A 19,083-nucleotide genomic window follows, 5' to 3' on the forward strand; every position below is an offset into this window, starting at 1 on the left:
ATGAAATGTGGTTGAATGGAGCTGCTCCACAATGTTGTTTTCATTTCTTCAATGTAAAACTAGTATGGTCTCAAACTCTCAATATTAATCTCTGGAAGAAGCAATGGGAAGAATGTGCTACAGTGCTAGAATCATCATTTGAGATGAGCCATGGGATTGTCCTAGTGACTAGCATCCTTATACTACTTGAGACTTGCACAACCATGTATAACTGGTACTGAAAAGGTTTTGGTCATGTTGTAAGATCAATTTTCCATTGAACCTTGGCTTCTTAAACTGCCAAGTTAACTTCTTATAGACTGAATTCGTGAAAAAAAGAAACCTCCTATAGACTTAGGACACTAGTGCTCAAACTTCTAAACTCTAAGCTTGCAAGAATGGGTCTTTTGTTTTTACTGTCATTCGATTCCTAAGATTTTCTTTCTTACTGGGTGAAATATTCAACCGTACCATGTTTATTTCAGTGAAAAGATCATGTGCAGAACAGATATTGAGAAAGAAACATAGAACTTGTTCTAATTTATGCTTAAACTATGTTGGTGTTTTGTTTCCCATGTCGATTTCGAGGCTGAAATATACACTTCAGCTCAAAATTTCATTGTACTTCAGTGTTATATGCATGGCTGGTTCGGATCAGATGATTGACGATAAGACCCTTACCCTCATCTTACTGTTGTTTAGGCTCTGCCGTAGCCATGGTGAAGTTCTGAGGCCAAGTGATAACAGCTGCAATAGGCTTCACTGCTTCAAGTAGACTCTTCTAAAAATTATGGATAGAATCACATAGTAGTAACCAAACTAACCAATAGATGAGATACCACATACAACTATTTTTATCCTAGGAAAACAATTTATTTTAGGAAACTGATATTCTTGCTGGAGAGATGAAGCCTTCATAACATCTGTGGCCCATTGCTAGAGACGGTATTAGCGGCCATAACTTCCACAATATAGCTTTTGCTTCAGTAGGTAACCATATCTAATTTCCAACACCATTATGTTGGTTCATACATATAATAATCTTAAAATATGCTGGAGTAACACTATGGAAGTGAACTGACAAATGAAGAAGGATCAGGAGGAGTGGGGACTGTGGGGACTGCAGCTGCTTCGTCAAGCATTTGTGTCACTTTGAGCATTGTAGGTCTCATTGTTGGGTCCTCCTGGAGGCACCACAATGCCACTGCCACAAACCTTTCCACCTTCATCAAATTGAGAATTGCTTCATCATCACCCTCCACCAGAAAATCAACCCTGCCGCACCTATAACAGTCATTTGCCCAGTCAGTCAGTATTTTTTGATCTTCTTCAGCCTCCAACTCAACATTCCGCCGGCAACAGATGAGCTCCAACAGGATGACCCCAAAACTGTAAACATCCACCTTGGCAGTGATGCCAATGCTCTTGAACCACTCAGGGGCTACGTATCCTCGGGTGCCCCGGATACCTGTATTTGTTTGTGTCTGGTTTGTTCGGAGAAGTTTGGCTAAGCCAAAGTCTGAGATCTTTGCTGTGAAGTTGCCATCGAGAAGGATGTTCTGGGGCTTTATGTCACAATGGATAATCTGTGTGCTGCATTCCTCATGTAAGTATAGCAGCCCCCTTGCCACTCCAAGAGCAAGCTGAGCTCGAAGGTTCCACTCAAGCCTGACATCACCAAATAGGAATTGATTGAGTGATCCATTGGTCATGAATTCATACACCAATAGTCTTTCTTTTCCTTCATTGCAGAATCCTAGCAACCTAACCAAGTTCTTGTGGTGCGTCCGTCCAATTGTCTGGACTTCAACGGTGAACTCTTTCTCTGTTTCATGCTCAAGCTTGTCAATTTTCTTAACCGCAATGTAAGTGCCGAGATCATCTTGTAACTGGCCCTTGTACACAATACCAGAGGCACCAGTGCCGAGTACCTCCTGGAATCCGCTGGTTGCCTTCTCAAGCTCAGCATAAGCGAAGGCTTTCAAGGGCAATCCTATATTGTTTGATGACTGCAGAGATGGGATTTCCTTTACGGTGATAGTACAATAAGTACCAAAAAGTATAACAGAGGTCAGCAGAATGTTAACTAGGACAGAGCTTCCCAAAAACAACGAACTTCCAAGGATCCAGTTCTTCTTGTCTTCCTTCCATTTGTTGGAACCAACAAGCTCAGCTTGTGTACTGTTGTTCTTCCGTACCTTGACGAAAAGTGTCCTCTCCACATTATCTCCCATCTTGCCATTTGACAAAGGCATCTTCTTCTTCCAACATGTATTATCTTGGTCATGGAAGACAGCAACGGCACAGAAACAATCTGTCAGACAGAGTTGCTGGCACTGATCCTTAGTTATGGGGCTGTACTCCTCATAGTCAGCTAGAGGCCAATCCACACTGTTCATCGGTATCAACTTAAACTGCATACTGGCAGCTGCTTCATCCAAGTCACAACTTTGTGGCTGGAAGTCAGGTTTGCAGCCTTTATACTTCCTCTCCTCATCAATAAACGAATACTGCTCTGGGCACAGGCAAATACTCTGGTTGTTTCTGCCATTGAATGTGCAGTAACTGTTAAACCCACAAATGCCGCTTCCATCATTTGTCAGTTGTGCGTCACAGATATTTGGGGGCTTGAAGTCCACTACTGACCATGCTTGACTACTCAGGTTGCTGACCTTCTTCGGGCACCGATATTGCCTGAACACACCATCTGGGTCAAGTGTAGCACGATGATAGTAGTCTAACATGGAACCGGTGACCCCAGATGTCACACTGATCTGTGTTCCGTTATCCAAGGTGATGTATACCATGCCAGTCGCATTGAACACCAGCTTTGTGGTGTTCCCAGCCATGGACCAGTAGTAGTCATACATCTTACCGGAGGGTACAGCAACGGTATAAAGAAAAACACCAATACTTTGCAGGTCAAGGAGGAACCGGCCATTGGAGTAGTCTGTGGGGATGATTCGGCTGCGGAGCTTCATTCCTGGAGTGAGCACCTGAGTAGGCAGGATGGTATCTGCTGGGTTATTGAAGGTCCCCCACTTGGTAGAGCCATCTGCAGCAGCCAGTACGAAGTTTCCGGTATTGAGCATGGCAGCGTATACTGCACCCACAACTCTCGGATTCCATACCTCTGTTCCAGTGGGATCCTGGAGCGAGAGCGCCCCATTTGAGTTGAGCAGGAGCTGGGAACCGGATGAAACATGTACCAGCACTGGATCTGGATCATTGGTCTTGGCATACCAAACCACCGTCTTATCACTGGTCTTGTCGAACCAGACAGCAAGCAGATAGGAGGAGGTGTTACCCTCGATGGGCCGGAAGCCGAACGCGAAGTCGCCAGACGGCGAGAGCCAAAAGCTGCTAGGCCCTTCAGGTGTCAAGGAGGAGCCTAAGGTTATGTTCTGTTGAGCTTGAAGGGAAGTAGAGGACAGCAGCAGGAGCAAGGACAAGAGGAGGAGAGGTGCCATGGTTCGTTTGATTTGGCTCTCAGTTCTTACATCTGACGGCAAACTTATGCATCTCTTGGTTTTCGGAGTCTTCGTTGACTTGGCTTGACAATCGATGGGTCATCGGAACCATCATGTGGTGTAACAGTAGGCAGCTTTGAACTGGTCAATCATGGCAGTTGGCTGCTCCACGAGCATGGGTCCTTGTCTGTGTGACTACTCTTTGCTAGACTTATAGTGACTACATTATTGAAGTTTGAAAGTGTTCCAACGTGTTGGAAGTGTTCCAAGGTGCTCCTCTTCTGAGCCAAACTTTTCACATGCCTGCAAGTTCTACAGAAGAGAAGACATATATTTCGTAGGGTTGTACTGACGGTTGCGTGAAGGCAGGTCCCAAGTTCTTCTCTCGCCTAGATACTTCCAGTTATTCGTAAGTTTTTCAGAAGTATAGTCATGGTCACTACTTACTACCAGTCAAGCCAGCTGAATTTAGTACGAGATTATACATGTGGGATCATGCTACGTGCCTTATTTCACTTAGACTGGTGATCAGATTGGAACAAGGAGGTTGAAATTATTCAAGAGGAATGTTTGGTTACTTTTGGCCAGTTTCCTGGATATTTTTATTATGTGTTTCATTGCGACAAAAGTTTATTGGACGTTTCCGTGAATTAGCTGTTTTGTGAATTTTCTGTAGAACATAATAAGACATTTATTGAAGACTGATAGTTTTCATTGTTGTTTATGAGCAGGAATAAATGGAGTCCACAATTACTTGTCAGACATTGACTGGGACGTTCATTTTTCATGGTTCTTGTGATCTAGCTGGCCGGCCGGCCCGGCAGGATTAACGCGCTGGCAGCTGAAAGGAACTTGTACCAGCACCCCGCGTTGCCTAGTCAACACGTTGTACCATCAGAAGAGTGGTTTTCAGTGGTTCTGCTTCTGCCAACAGCGGCTGAATGAAGCCTATCCTAATCTTAGGCTATGGAGTCTGTTTAGCTCAGTTGTGGATATTGGTGTATGTTAAAGCTACCTGAATTTTAGTCGTCTTCGATGCAAATTTGGGTACACGTTTTTACCAAAATGTAGCTACAGATATAGTATGTGTTCGATTTTTTTCATTCTAGCTTTGGTTGGTTGTGGTTCCTCGTCATCCTACATTTGTTGCTCATCTCTATTTTTCGTCAAACCTCGGGTTGATCGTAGTTCCTCTTCTAGGCGCTTCATTTTTTTTTTTTTGGCTAACCATGTGGTGATGATGACGTGGATTCGCCTGGAGAAATGTTTTATCTTTTTTTGAATGCTGATGGTGGATCCTCCGAGACTTCAAATTGCACCTCAATCTGAAATGGAGATTTCGACAGCCCCGATTGCATGTGACATGTCTTCCACTAAAAAAGTGGACTTGCATTTGGCCGAGTTTTTTCCACGTGGCTCGCTGGCATGAAGGAACAAGTGAGCGGAAAGTACTAGAAGAAGGCATTATTTGATTGTTCATCTGGCTGCTGAAAAAAAATTGAAGTGACACTGACAGGTGGGTCCCGTAGACACATCCCCAGGGGGAAAAAGGGGAGAGAAAATCCCACCGCAGGGCGCAGGCCACGCCTTCCGCTTGACCGCTTCCACTCCGCCAAGCGGCTGCCGGTGTGGTCTCTCTCCCCGGACGGTTCCGCCTCGCCCGCTTCAGCCAGCCGCTGCCAGGGGTCTCCGCATCCGACTTCACCTCCGTGTCGACGCTGATGGTTCTCCCCGTCAAGGTCAAGTGCCCCGCTTGGTGCCAATGCCACTCAATTTTGATTGGTTTAAATTGGTTCCAGATTTGTTTTGTGGAATGCCTAAGCGTAGCACCGTCTTTTTCTGTGTAATCTGCTGCTAGTGATTGCCAATCATGGTGTCCGAAATCTGCGATTGCACTTAGGGCCCGTTTGTTTGGATTAGGGGGTATTTCATTGCAATGCGTTTGTATCTACTTCAGAACTCCCCAGATATGCTCATGGTGCATCCACCCGCGCATTTTCCTGTAATTTTCTGTTGCCATGAATCTCTTTCACTAATTTGAAGGTACAATTCGAAGGCATTCAATTTCGATTATTCACCAGCACACGCCTCGCACTGCTAGTGGGGGTAGACTGATATCATAAACTTTTACCCGTAAATGCATATAGTGGCAAAACTACCTGCCATGATTCCAGACGTACTCAAACATAGTAGCAATCGTCACTCGATTTTATTGATGCATTTCCCATATATAATATTTTTTCCATTTGTTTGTCATGACTTTAATTTGTTATATTTAGTCCTTCACGAAATACATGCCATTTTCCAATTTCTAATGTAAAAGATGTTTGGTTACATATACACATCTGCACTTATGGATGATTAGGATTCAACTTTTTTTTCCAGCTAGACATATGAGTGCTAGGGTACCATTGTTCCTAATGCTTTAATAAACAGCTATGAGTCCCTTTAGGTGGCTGGTTTAATTTGTGAACACGCCAGCTTATTTCAGCAGCTGGTGGGATCAAAGCTAGCTTAAACATGCAACAATAGTTATCATTAAGTATTTACAGGCCAAAATGGGCAAAAAGTTATTTGTGTGTCTCATTTATTTATCGGAAAAGGTCCAATTTACTACGCAAAACTAATTTTATGGAAATAAATATTCTTAATTGCAATGCTAAAGCCTTCCTAACATTATCTATAGCCCATTGCTGCCGAACGCAGGTACTGTTCACACAATAATAATCAGCTTAAACAGTACTGCTGTAAAGTGGCCATAGTGTTAATAACATTCAGTATATATTCCCCTAACAAAATATCATTCAGTATATAGCCATATCCATTTTCTTACACCTCTATGTTGGTTCATACACATATTAATGTTACAATGTGCAGGAGGGATGCCGGACACTATGGAAGTGATTGGACAAAGGAAGAAGAATCAGGAGGAGTGGGGATAGCAGCTGCTCCATCAAGCATTTGTGTCACCTTCAGCATTGTAGGTCTCATAGTAGGGTCCTCCTGGAGACACCACAATGCCACAGCCACATACCTTTCTACCTTCTTCAAATCGAAAATTGCTTCGTCATCACCGTCAACCAGAAAATCAACTCTGCCGCACCTATAACAGTCATTTGTCCAGTACGTCAGGATTTTTTTATCCTCTTCTGCCATCTCAGACTCAACATTTCGTCGACAACAGATGAGCTCCAAAAGGATGACACCAAAGCTGTAAACATCCACCTTTGCAGTGATACCAGTGCTCTTGAACCACTCAGGGGCAACGTATCCTCGGGTACCCCGGATCCCTGTAATTGTTTGTGTCTGGTTAGTTCGGAGGAGTTTGGCTAAGCCGAAGTCTGAGATCTTTGCTGTGAAGTTGCCATCGAGAAGGATGTTCTGGGGCTTTATGTCACAATGGATAATCTGTGTGCTGCATTCCTCATGTAAGTATAGCAACCCCCTTGCCACTCCAAGAGCAAGCTGAGCTCGAAGGTTCCACTCAAGCCTGACATCACCAAATAGGAATTGATTGAGTGATCCATTGGTCATGAATTCATACACCAATAGTCTTTCTTTTCCTTCATTGCAGAATCCTAGCAACCTAACCAAGTTCTTGTGGTGCGTCCGTCCAATTGTCTGGACTTCAACGGTGAACTCTTTCTCTGTTTCATGCTCAAGCTTGTCAATTTTCTTAACCGCAATGTAAGTGCCGAGATCATCTTGTAACTGGCCCTTGTACACAATACCAGAGGCACCAGTGCCAAGTACCTCCTGGAATCCGCTGGTTGCCTTCTCAAGCTCAGCATAATTGAAGGCTTTCAGGGGCAATCCTACATTGTTTGACGACTGCACGGATGGGATTTCCTTTATGGTGATAGTACAGTAAGTACCGAAGAGTATAACAGAGATCAGGACAATGTTCAGCAAGACAGAGCTTCCTAGAAACAATGAACTTCCAAGGATCCAGTGCTTCTTATCTTTCTTCCATCTGTTGGAATCAAGAAGCTCAGGTTGTTGACTGTTGTTCTTTGGTACCTTGATGTAAACTGTCCTCTGCACAGTATCCCCTACAACGTTATTTGTTAAAGGCATCTTCTTCTTCCAACATGTATTGTCACTATCACGAAACACAGCAACAGCACATAAACAATCCGTCAGGCAGAGCTGCTGGCACTGGTCGTTAGGTATGTTGTCGTGCTGCTCATAGTCACATTGAGGCCAATCCACATTGCTCATTGTTACGAACTTAAACTGCTCTGTGGCACCTGCTTCATCGAAGTCACAACTTTGTGGCTGGAAATCAGGCTTGCAGCCTTTACTCTCACCAATAAATGAGTACTGTGGGAGGCACACGCAGGTAGTCTGGTTGTTTAAGACATCCACATTGCTGTAACTGTTGAAACCGCACGTTCCACTGCTGACCTGTGTCTCTGCTGCTGACCTTCTTGGGACATATTTATTTGTAGCTTTGAAGTCGACTACTGACCATGCCTGAGTGTACAGGTTGCTGAACTTCTTGGGATACATATATTGCCGGAAAACACCATCTGGATCAAGTGTGGCACGATGGTAGTAGTCCGCTGTGGAGCTGATCTTCCCAGATGTGATTTTTATTTGTGTTCCATTATCCAAGGTGATGTATATCATGCCAGTCACATTGAATACCAAATTTGTGGTGTTCCCAGGCATGGACCAATTATATTCATGTTGAGGACTGGATGGCACAGCAACAGCATAGAAGAAAACACCATTATTTTGCAGGTTAAGGTGGAACCGGCCATTGGAGTAGTCTGTGGCAATGATCCGGCTGTGGAGCTTGGTTTCAGGGGTGAGCACCTGAGTGAGCAGAATGGTATCTGCTGGGTTATCGAAGGTCCCCCACTTGGTAGAGCCATCTGCTGCAGCCAGTATGAAGTTTCCAGTATCGAGCATGGCAGCGTAGGCTGCACCCACAACTTGGGGATTCCATACCTCTGTGCCAGTAGGGTCCTGGAGTGAGAGAGCTCCATTGGAGGTGAGCTGGAGGCATGAACCGGATGAAACTTGTACCAGTGATGAATCTGGATCAGCGGTCCTGGCATACCATGCCACTGTCTTGTCACTGATCTTGTTGAACCAGACGGTGAGCAAGTAGGAGGAGGTGTTGCCCTCGATGGGCCGGAAGCCGAAGGCAAAGTCACCATAAGAGGAGAGCCAAAAGCTGTTAGGCCCTTGGGGTGTTAAGGAGGAGCCCAAGGTGATTTTCTGTTGAGCTTGCACATATGGTGAGGACAGTAGCAGGAGGAAGGGCAAGAGGAGGAGAGGCGCCATTGATTATTATTATGGTTTGGCTGCCATTTCTTGCTTCTGATGGCAACTTATATATCCTGTGGCATCAATGAGTCTTCGTTGACTTGACCTGACAGTTGATGGGTCATCAGTAACCTTCACGAGGGGTAACAGTAAGCATCTTTGAACCAGTCAATCGTGACAGTTGGCTGCTCCAGATGCATGGGATTTGGTTTTGGAAGTTTGCATGCGTTCTATGGTGCTCCTTTTACGGTCAAGCTGGATTTTTTTTCACATGCTTGCGAGTTCAACAGTAGTGAAGACAGATTTTTCTTGTGGTTACATTGACGGTTGCGTGAAGGCAAGTGCACAATGACTATTTGTACATAAGGTCCCAAATTCTTACCTATTCCCTGGATGCGACCAGTTATTATTCTGCAGTTTTTCAGAAGAAGACTAATGGTAACTACTTAATAGTTACTACCAGACTAGCAGTCAAGCCAGCTGAAATTAGTATAAGATTATATCATGAGGGTCATGGGAAGTTTCTGATTTACCTATTCCCTAGAGTACTAGCGATCAGATTGGAACGAGGAGGTTGAAATTCTACAAGAGAAAAATTTGGTTACTTTTGCCCAATTTCCTGGATATTTCTATTATGTTTTTCGTTTCCGAGAAATGCTTTCTAGAAGTTTCTGTGAATACATTGTTTTCTGAATTTTCTTTGAACATATGCTGTCTTTATAAGGCATGTGTTTGAAGACTGATAATTTGTCGTTTGTTAAATTTATGAGCAGTGAATGCATTGTTTTCTGAATTTTCTTTGAACATATGCTGTCTTTATAAGGCATGTGTCTGAAGATTGATAATTTGTCGTTTGTTAATTACTTGTGGAGCATTGACTTATTGTGACTTGCGAGTGATCCAGCTGGGTGGCCTTGTTGGTGCTGGGGTTTGTACGAGCCACGTATTATTGAATCCTAATCGATTCTTATGGACCCATGCTTTTTTATTAACTAAAATGTAGCTATGATTTCTCTTTTCCTTTTCCTAAACTTAGATAGATACTGTAGTTCCTCTCTTACAGTCTTATTATGCACTCCATATTCTTTTTGTAATGGTGGATCCTCCTATGTATATGTTTCACCAATTTAACTTGGTAATGTTAGATCGATGCAGAGCTACTTTTGCATCATCAGTAAGCAATACGTTTTCTCACTAAAGAAATAAGTGGGCTTTAATTTAAAGTGAACCTTTTATACAGAGGTTTTGATATTAGATGAACTTTTATGATGATTAATATAACTAAATTGAAAAATCGAAGTGTTTTCTAAAATTTTCAGATACACAGGACCAGAATTTTGAAATAATGATTTTAGGTTTTGCTTCAACTATAAATCTAAATTTTAATATTTTATTTTGGAAGAAAAAGAATACAAATTATTTGCCTCGAAGTTTCTTGTTTGTCTAGTTAACCTCCTATTCTTTTAATTAAGTTTATTACCCCTTTAACTACTAATAAATAAAAGTAAATAGTATCTCTAGGGGCATTTGGTACCTTCCCTGTGAAAGTAACACTTTTAGTTGAAATTATGCGATGTATGGGTGATGGCATCATATCCCAAACAATGATTTTATTTCATAGATCATAATGACTGTTTGTAGATATGTAGAGCATTCGGAACCACGAGTATAAGAGAGATTTTAGAGTGCTTGAAAAAAAATAAGAGAGCTGTCTATTAGAAATCGAACCTTGGAAACAAAGGAAGTACCATGAAGTACATAAGTACCAATTTGGTGGGACCAAGTAGCCAAAATGGTAGGACCAACAATCAATTTAATTTATTTTTTTATAATTTAAAAATTAAAGCACTGTAAAGAGCTTGTATCTCCAAGTACCTCATGGTACCTGATGGTACTTTAAATGCACTGTAAAAGAGCTTGTATAATAATATGAAAAATCGCATGGTGGTTGTATAAAAATGGAGAACTAAGTTATGTTTTTGTGTTTTGGGGAGGTAGTTGCGCCCGTCCGATGAGGATCAAATGTTGTGTGTCTCACTAATCCAACTATTTTTTTCGTGGTAGGTGTCATGCCAATCGACATGATACGCCTGTGGTAAATACGTCAATATCAAAACAACTGGCCCATTTTCCTATAGACGTTCATAGGACCGTGTATGCACACGTGTGGTGATGTATGTGTGTGTGAGAGTATAGGTTTGTACTATGTTTCAATGAACGAATAACAGCATATGCTTTACAACATAGAGAATAATGCCATCATATGATTTAACTTCTATTTTAATTACAAAAATTAACCGTGGATGAAGTGATCCTTTTTTAATAGTTTTGGGAGATAAAATCCAAAAGTATTCCAGGAGATATCCGAGGAATATTAAAAAAAATCAGATGCCACGTGGCTACACCCCGTTCACCTCATCTACCACGCAGCAGATAGTGTTCTCGTGGGTCTTCCATTTGTTTTGTTCCCCATCGCAGTCTTCAGCTGCTGTGCGTGTGGGCGCTCCGGGAGGAAGGCCCAGATGTGGAGGAAGAGGAGGAGGATGATAACGAAGATGTCGTCTGGCAGCACATAGCGGTGGCCTCGCTGGCTTCTCAGCATCGAAGGAGTGGCTTTGCACGCTTGGACCTGGCCGTGATCCTGCCAGCCATCGCTCTGGCCCATGGAGAGGGTCATGGACTCATGGAGGTGATGGCCATGCATGGCAGAGCTGCTCAGGGCCAAAGGGGAGGAGCAGGAGATGCTTGAGTGTCTCGTGCTCGTTTTGCTCCTGTCCTTGATCCACGGAGGAGATGCTTGCGGATAGGTCCTAGGAGGACATGCCAGCGACAAGGAAGCAGTTCTATACTATTGGGTTACATATTGCTCGTGTAAGTACAGTTCTATACCGTTACCATACAGCTCCAATGCAGATTTACATAAATGTTTTTTCACTAACTATTTATCTGCAATGCAGATTTGCATAAATTATGGAAAATGAAACTGCACTACCCTTTATCTCCAGATGTAGAGAGTTTACAGCTTCACTGAAAAATGTAACAGCAATTTGCTTGAAAATTATTCTTCTGATGATGCCAAATCAAACGTACTTCCAAATTACAAATCAGATAAAGTACAAACCAGTTATATAGCCAAAGTGTACAATATGGATGTTCCTTCAGCTCATTACCGACGCATTTCATCTTGGAACAGATTAGACTGATGCTGGCGGTGGAGCTGAATATGCTGATTGATTACCTTGAACAGACAGTACTAGATATGCACTGAAGAAATTGTAATCCATGCAAGTTTCTACAGTCATTGTACCTTCCAGTACCTTAACTACCGTTGACATTGATGGCCTTCGGCTGCTATCATTTTGTAAGCACCACATTCCAAGCCTCATCATCTGAATAACTTCATCCTTGTGCAGGACCATATCATCACATTGCTTGTCAATCATATCAATCAGCAGGTTCTTTTGAGCCTTTTCTCGTAACAAATTGATCAGATAGATGCTTTCCTCAGGCTCAGAATTGTCGATGTTTTTTCTTCCACATATTACTTCCATGACAACAACTCCAAAGCTGTAGATATCAACTTTTTCAGTGATCTGCGACGTTAACCATTCAGGTGCCATATACCCAGGTGTGCCTCTCATCACAGTCACTACTTGGCTTTGATCCCTGTCAATGAGCTTGGATAATCCAAAATCTGCCAATTTAGCATTGAAGTTCTCGTCTAACAAAATATTTTGTGGTTTGACGTCCAAATGAGCAATTTTCCGTCGACACTCCTCGTGAAGATAACATAGTCCCTTGGCAATATCCAGAATGATCCTACACCTGGTGCCCCAATCAAGAGGGGCATTATTGTGGCGGTAATAGATCCACTGATCAAGGGAACTTCTAGGCATATATTCATATACTAGAATTCTATGTGCTTTCTCTACACAGAATCCTAACAGTCTAACAAGATTGATGTGCTCAATGCTACCAATCGTCTCCACCTCTGCCAAGAATTCTTTCTTCCCTTGTCTAGCACTTTCCAAGCATTTCACTGCGACTCTGTCTTCATTCAATTTCCCTTCAAAAACTGAACCAAATCCACCTTCCCCGATCTTTTGACTGAAGTCTCTGGTGCATTCTCTCAACTTTTCATAAGAAAACCTCATTGGCATGCCCGACAATTGATCAACATCAAATTCTTCAGCTATATCTTGATACTTCCTCCTTCGCACATAAAGAGTGACAACAATTAGAACAAATACAATACCTGTAATACCGCTAATTACAGCGCCCAAAATTCCCTTCGTTTTGTTTGCTGTAGTTGCAGAAGGAGAGGGGTTAAGCTGTGGCTTGAGATTAGAAGTGTTCCTTAGTACCTTGATGAAAAGTGTCCTCTCCACATTATCTCCCATCTTGCCATTTGACAAAGGCATCTTCTTCTTCCAACATGTATTATCTTGGTCACGGAAGACAGCAACGGGACAAAAACAATCTGCCAGACAGAGTTGCTGGCACCGATCCTTAGTTATGGGGCTGTACTCCTCATGGTCAGCTAGAGGCCAATCCACATTGTTCATCGGTATCATCTTAAACTGCATACTGGCAGCTGCTTCATCCAAGTCACAACTTTGTGGCTGGAAGTCAGGTTTGCAGCCTTTATACTTCCTCTCCTCATCAATAAACGAGTACTGCTCTGGGCACAGGCAAATACTCTGGTTGTTTGTGCCATTGAACGTGCAGTAACTGTTAAACCCACAAATGCCGCTTCCATCATTTGTCAGTTGTGAGTCACAGATATTTGGGGGCTTGAAGTCCACTACTGACCATGGTTGACTACTCAGGTTGCTGAACTTCTTCGGGCACCGATATTGCCTGAACACACCATCTGGGTCAAGTGTAGCACGATGATAGTAGTCTAACATGGAACCGGTGACCCCAGATGTCACACTGATCTGTGTCCCGTTATCCAAGATGATGTATACCATGCCAGTCGCATTGAACACCAGCTTTGTGGTGTTCCCAGCCATGGACCAGTAGTAGTCATACAGGTTACCGGAGGGTACAGCAACGGTATAAAGAAAAACACCAATACTTTGCAGGTCAAGGAGAAACCGGCCACTGGAGTAGTCTGTGGGGATGATTCGGCTGCGGAGCTTCATTCCTGGAGTGAGCACCTGAGTAGGCAGGATGGTATCTGCTGGGTTATTGAAGGTCCCCCACTTGGTAGAGCCATCTGCAGCAGCCAGTACGAAGTTTCCGGTATTGAGCATGGCAGCGTATACTGCACCCACAACTCTCGGATTCCATACCTCTGTTCCAGTGGGATCCTGGAGCGAGAGCGCCCCATTTGAGTTGAGCAGGAGCTGGGAACCGGATGAAACATGTACCAGCGCTGGATCTGGATCATTGGTCTTGGCATACCAAACCACCGTCTTATCACTGGTCTTGTCGAACCAGACAGCAAGCAGATAGGAGGAGGTGTTACCCTCGATGGGCCGGAAGCCGAACGCGAAGTCGCCAGACGGCGAGAGCCAAAAGCTGCTAGGCCCTTCAGGTGTCAAGGAGGAGCCTAAGGTTATGTTCTGTTGAGCTTGAAGGGAAGTAGAGGACAGCAGCAGGAGCAAGGACAAGAGGAGGAGAGGTGCCATGGTTCGTTTGATTTGGCTCTCAGTTCTTACATCTGATGGCAAACTTATGCATCTCTTGGTTTTCGGAGTCTTCGTTGACTTGGCTTGACAATCGATGGGTCATCGGAACCATCACGTGGTGTAACAGTAGGCAGCTTTGAACTGGTAAATCATGGCAGTTGGCTGCTCCACGAGCATGGGTCCTTGTCTGTGTGAGTACTCTTTGCTAGACTTTTTATTGAAGTTTGGAAGTGTTCCAACTCGTGTTGGAAGTGTTCCAAATTGCTCCTCTTGTCCAAGACATCAATTTCAAGTGCTATTGTCGCTAATCCATTGAGTCTTTCTTGTGTCATAGTAGAACACAAATAAGATTTCAACAACTTGAGTTTAGAAAAGCTCCTTTCTGCAGTTGTGACGGTTATAGGAATGGTTAACAAAATTCTATATGCGATAAGTGTATTGGGATAAAAGGGGCGCTTTTTCAAAAACTTCAAAATATCAAGAGAATCCATAGATTATTTAAGTAAATCTTGGATGACAGTGAATTTTGCAAACAATTCTTGACCATCAATGTCTTTATGTTCTCCACTCTTAAGTGCGTTCTCAAGATTGACATAAGGAGCCATCAAATTATTATCATCCAAGGATCGCAGCCTATCTGAAGTAAACAAGAAACTAAAAGTCTTTTCATACCCTTGATATTGTTCAAATCTCTTGGTGAGTGAAACTCTAGCTTGATCAATAACATATGTAAAATAATTGACCCAAAATGACTCCTCCTCAGATTGTGAAACATTTGATGCATCATCCGCGGCCTCATCAAAATATCTTTTTCTTTTGATTTTGCGCTTGGAAGTGAACTCTGGGTGAATATCCATCTCCATTGCAATTTCTTTTGCAGCTTCCAATGCTTTCGAAAAGCTAATTTCTCTATACTTCTTAAAAAAGCTAATTAGTCCCTGTACATACTCAATTGCAATATCAATAAGCATATCTTTTGATTGTAGCTGCTTGTTGATCAAATTAACAACAGATAATATTTCATACCAGATGATTATTGCCACTAAAAACTCAAAGCTACCAAGTTCATTTTCCGCTAGCGATTTAGCTTTGACGGAATCATCCAAATTAACCTGACTAAAATGCACTTAAGTCGCCTGACACGCGAGCATGCACTTTAAGCAAGTCAACTCGGTCTTCTGTCGGATTTTATCCGATAAACCACTTACTCAAGATCGAGAAGCATTACTCACATGAAGATAAGTGGGCACAGAGATTACAACATTTCCATCACATTAACATAGTTCAACAATTTATTACATCAGAGTTTATGAAATTTCAAGCAGAGTTTGCAAGGTTGTAAACAACGAAGAAGTAAAACAAGCGGAAGCTACGCAACGATACACAATACCATGGTGAAGCCTACCATGATATCCATTTCAATGATCCACGCTGTCCGAGGACGGTTTCCACTCGACCGACCAACCTGGAGGGAGTTGGGTCGGCCAAGTCAAACTAGCAACCATTTCCTCGAACTCAGCACTACCTTAAAACATAGCCACAAGCAAGGCTGAGCAACTAGTATTCAGCAAGACTGACCCCATAGGTGATAACTACTTCACCGACTCCTAGACATGCAAGGCTTTTTGGCTGTGGGTTTGTTTTTGCCAAAAGCGCCTAAAGTTGGTCCTTACTTTCAATACTTTAGCTCAAGTTCTAAGTTCATTAACCAGTCTAGATTAGAAACTTATACTAAGCAAACATAGTTTCCAAACAATTAAAGGACAAGCATCAAGATTAATATCACCATCATGTTCCATCTTTACTCAGTGCAGAATAGCGATCAAGCAGTCCCAAACTGTGAGGGGCAGAAGAATTGATTTGAATTTATTAACCATGCATGGTGAACCTAATTCCACGACATCCGAGCACCACGAAGGGTTGCTTCACTTGTCACCCGTCCCCATCGATCCCTTAGGCACGTGCCAGGTCCAAACTTCCTTTGGCATGCAATGCTCCATAGTCCTAGCCTCTGCCGTACTGTGACCACACTTGCACCCACATGATGCACCATGGGAACGACGTTCCAAGGACAACAGGAATATAAGACATGCCCTAGTTCAATCAGGTACTAGGCTTCCCTATCCCATACTAGGTATGAGATTAGTACTTTCAAACACTTGATCATGAATGCCGACATGTTTCGACCTTAGCAAGTTCATTACTAGACAGACGGGGCAAACCACCACATTGGAACCATTCCCGGTCCCATCCGTCATCCTTATAGTGGTAGTATGAGTAAACAACAACTCCTATAACTCGTGAGTGACAGGCAATCACTCGACTTTTACCGAATCCTATTTAGCACAACAACTACTTGACTTTAACAACTAGTGTTCAGATCAAGGTACTAAGGTAATGCATCTAAGGTGTCATTAAACTCCTATAAATGTAAATGCACAATCATAAGCATCAACATATTGCATAATTTAAAAAATAGGTAAGCATGCACCGGGGCTTGCCTTCAGGTTCAGAGAAAGTTAGCGGATCTTTGGGGTCTTGATCTAGCTCGGGCTCAACTTCCGCGTGATGTAGCTTTGCGGCGGGTTCCTCTTCCAGCGTAGGGTGGAGCTCGTAGGTTCCGTCGGCGATATTAGCTTCTACACGACATGCACATGCAGAAAGTTCAAATTTTCCATGCTTTCATATGAAGGATGTAATACATGACTTATTGCTGAAATGAAAGTTGCATTTCAACCACATTCACCTAAACAAGGTCCTAAACTTTCATTATCTTCATGAAGTAAGATGTGTTGTGGTTTAAAACTCGGGGTTGACTTTGATGGTGATTGTGTTATATATTTCACAACTTAGACTTCACAAGGAAGGTGGGGGTCGCTTTTAGGACTGTTTGGGGTTCAGTTGGAAAGTCATTTATTTCTGAATGCTTTTATGTACCTCTTCCAAAAATTACCAATTAAGTTTATTTCTTTATTCATTTAAACCGATTTCTCATCCAAAATTTGTTTCCACAACCAGCCAGTAACATATGACACTGAGAAATTAGCAGCATCTTGCTTATCTCATCAATAAGTTATTGTAAAAATTTGGGATCCATTGGATTAGTACAAAAATAATTAAAATTATTTTATTAACCAAGGTTAGCATGTACTTCACCATTTTTATCCCAAAACCTACAGTGATTCTGAGGGTTAAACTTTAACAGTGGATTGAAGGTGTGTTAGACTTTGGTGAATTTTCATGATTTTTAGTGAAGGACAACTATTTCTCACATTTATCTTCTATTTATCTTTCTTCAAATAGAAAGGCGTGCCTCAACAAGTTACTTTTAGTGTTTCGTATTTTTCCTAAGAACTAATCCTCAAAACCAGGGTACTCCAAGTGGTTTCACATTTTTCTCTGGCACATTCCATTACTTATGCAAGAAGAAGGATTTAGCCTTAGATTTCAAAGATAGGGTTAAAATAGTGATTTAAAGTACTGCTCCATGGTCTTAACTATTTTTCCAAGCCTCCATACTCAGAAACATACACCACAGAGTTGGATTTATCTTTTTAGCATTTTTCTTTGATTTACTATGATTTTAAAGGCCTAAGCAAGAAATAAAACATAAAACTATATTTCTAACAGTAACATGTGCTAGATCATTTTTAATATGAAACTAGACAGTTCACTGAGCCCAACAAAATTTATTTGGCATTTTTTTGAGTTTTCTATGATTTATGGTGCATTTACAAATTGTAATCTATTTTCTGTCGATTTAAAACAATTAACCTAAACAAACTTACAATCTAACACTTATGTCTATGGTTTAATTGCGTAGGGGTCTTTAGTTCTTGCGCTAAAGCCCCTAGAAAAAGGTGGGAGACGTAGGGAGGCCCTTGCGGCGGCCGGCGGCGAGCTCGACTTGATTGCGGCGAGTCCCGGGGTTAATTGAGGGCAAGAACAAGAATAGGTGGGGGAGGTGCGGGAGCTCACCGGGAAGCGATTGGCGGCGGTTGGGGCATCGGAGGGAGCTCGGCAGAGGCGGAATGGCTTGGGGACGGGGAGCGGCTTCGGTGGCGGAGTCCCAGCGGAGTTTCGGTGACAGCGGGGCTTCGGGAGGGCAACAAGCTACTCGGGTAGGAGCGCGTGGTGGTGGCAGAGCTGGTGGTGGAGATGGCGAGGCGCGGGGAGTGGTGGAGATGGGTACTACACAGGAGGTGGCTCGGCGGCGTGAAGCAGAAAGCAGAGCAGAGGCGAGCTTGGGTGTGGGGAGCTTCGGGCGGCGCATTGGTGCTATTTATAGCCACGGGGAGGGAGCAGGGGAGTGAGGCGAGGCTCCGGGCGTGGGTGGATAAGATCGGAGGGGTGCCGGTGGTGTGGCTGGTGTATGGGGATTGGGCGGACGCCATTGGTGATGGGCGCGGAAGCTTTGGGATAGGATCTTCGACTCACTGGACGCGGGCGATTTGGGGCGCGGAGTAGCGGCTTTGGGGTGGAGGGATTGACGAGCCAGGCACCGTCGAGTCGATGTCGTGGTGGCGCATTAGGTGGAGGCGTGGAGCCAGCGGGCAGCGGCGGCATGGCGCAAGCGGAGGGGCGGAGCTTGGCGCGCGGTTGGGTGGAGGAGATTGAGCGCAAGTGGGAGAGATAGGCGTGCCGCTTGATTGGGTAGCCGGAGCTCGCCGTCCTGTCAAGTCTGGGCTGGGGGTTGGCCGGCGGCGAGCTGCCGGTGAGCA

At 43.4% G+C, this 19,083-nt stretch overlaps 3 protein-coding genes and 1 pseudogene across 3 annotated transcripts; all 4 read right to left on the bottom strand.

Moving 5' to 3' along the window:
• Positions 1 to 720: 720 nt before the first annotated feature.
• Positions 721 to 3,753, bottom strand: LOC117865018 (G-type lectin S-receptor-like serine/threonine-protein kinase LECRK4). Its single transcript, XM_034749095.2, has one exon. The coding sequence runs from the start codon at positions 3,447 to 3,449 to the stop codon at positions 1,044 to 1,046; it is 2,406 nt and encodes an 801-aa protein (XP_034604986.1). The 5' UTR covers positions 3,450 to 3,753; the 3' UTR covers positions 721 to 1,043.
• A 2,478-nt stretch (positions 3,754 to 6,231) lies between these two features.
• Positions 6,232 to 9,032, bottom strand: LOC117865019 (G-type lectin S-receptor-like serine/threonine-protein kinase LECRK4). The gene has a single exon (XM_034749096.2). The coding sequence runs from the start codon at positions 8,742 to 8,744 to the stop codon at positions 6,342 to 6,344; it is 2,403 nt and encodes an 800-aa protein (XP_034604987.1). The 5' UTR covers positions 8,745 to 9,032; the 3' UTR covers positions 6,232 to 6,341.
• A 2,764-nt stretch (positions 9,033 to 11,796) lies between these two features.
• On the bottom strand, positions 11,797 to 14,447 carry LOC117862749 (G-type lectin S-receptor-like serine/threonine-protein kinase LECRK4). The gene has a single exon (XM_034746258.2). The coding sequence runs from the start codon at positions 14,360 to 14,362 to the stop codon at positions 11,921 to 11,923; it is 2,442 nt and encodes an 813-aa protein (XP_034602149.1). The 5' UTR covers positions 14,363 to 14,447; the 3' UTR covers positions 11,797 to 11,920.
• A 64-nt stretch (positions 14,448 to 14,511) lies between these two features.
• LOC140223427 (uncharacterized) lies at positions 14,512 to 18,756 on the bottom strand (annotated as a pseudogene).
• Positions 18,757 to 19,083: the final 327 nt, after the last annotated feature.

The sequence above is a fragment of the Setaria viridis genome, chromosome 7 (assembly GCF_005286985.2).
Source record: "Setaria viridis chromosome 7, Setaria_viridis_v4.0, whole genome shotgun sequence".
NCBI lineage: Eukaryota > Viridiplantae > Streptophyta > Magnoliopsida > Poales > Poaceae > Setaria > Setaria viridis.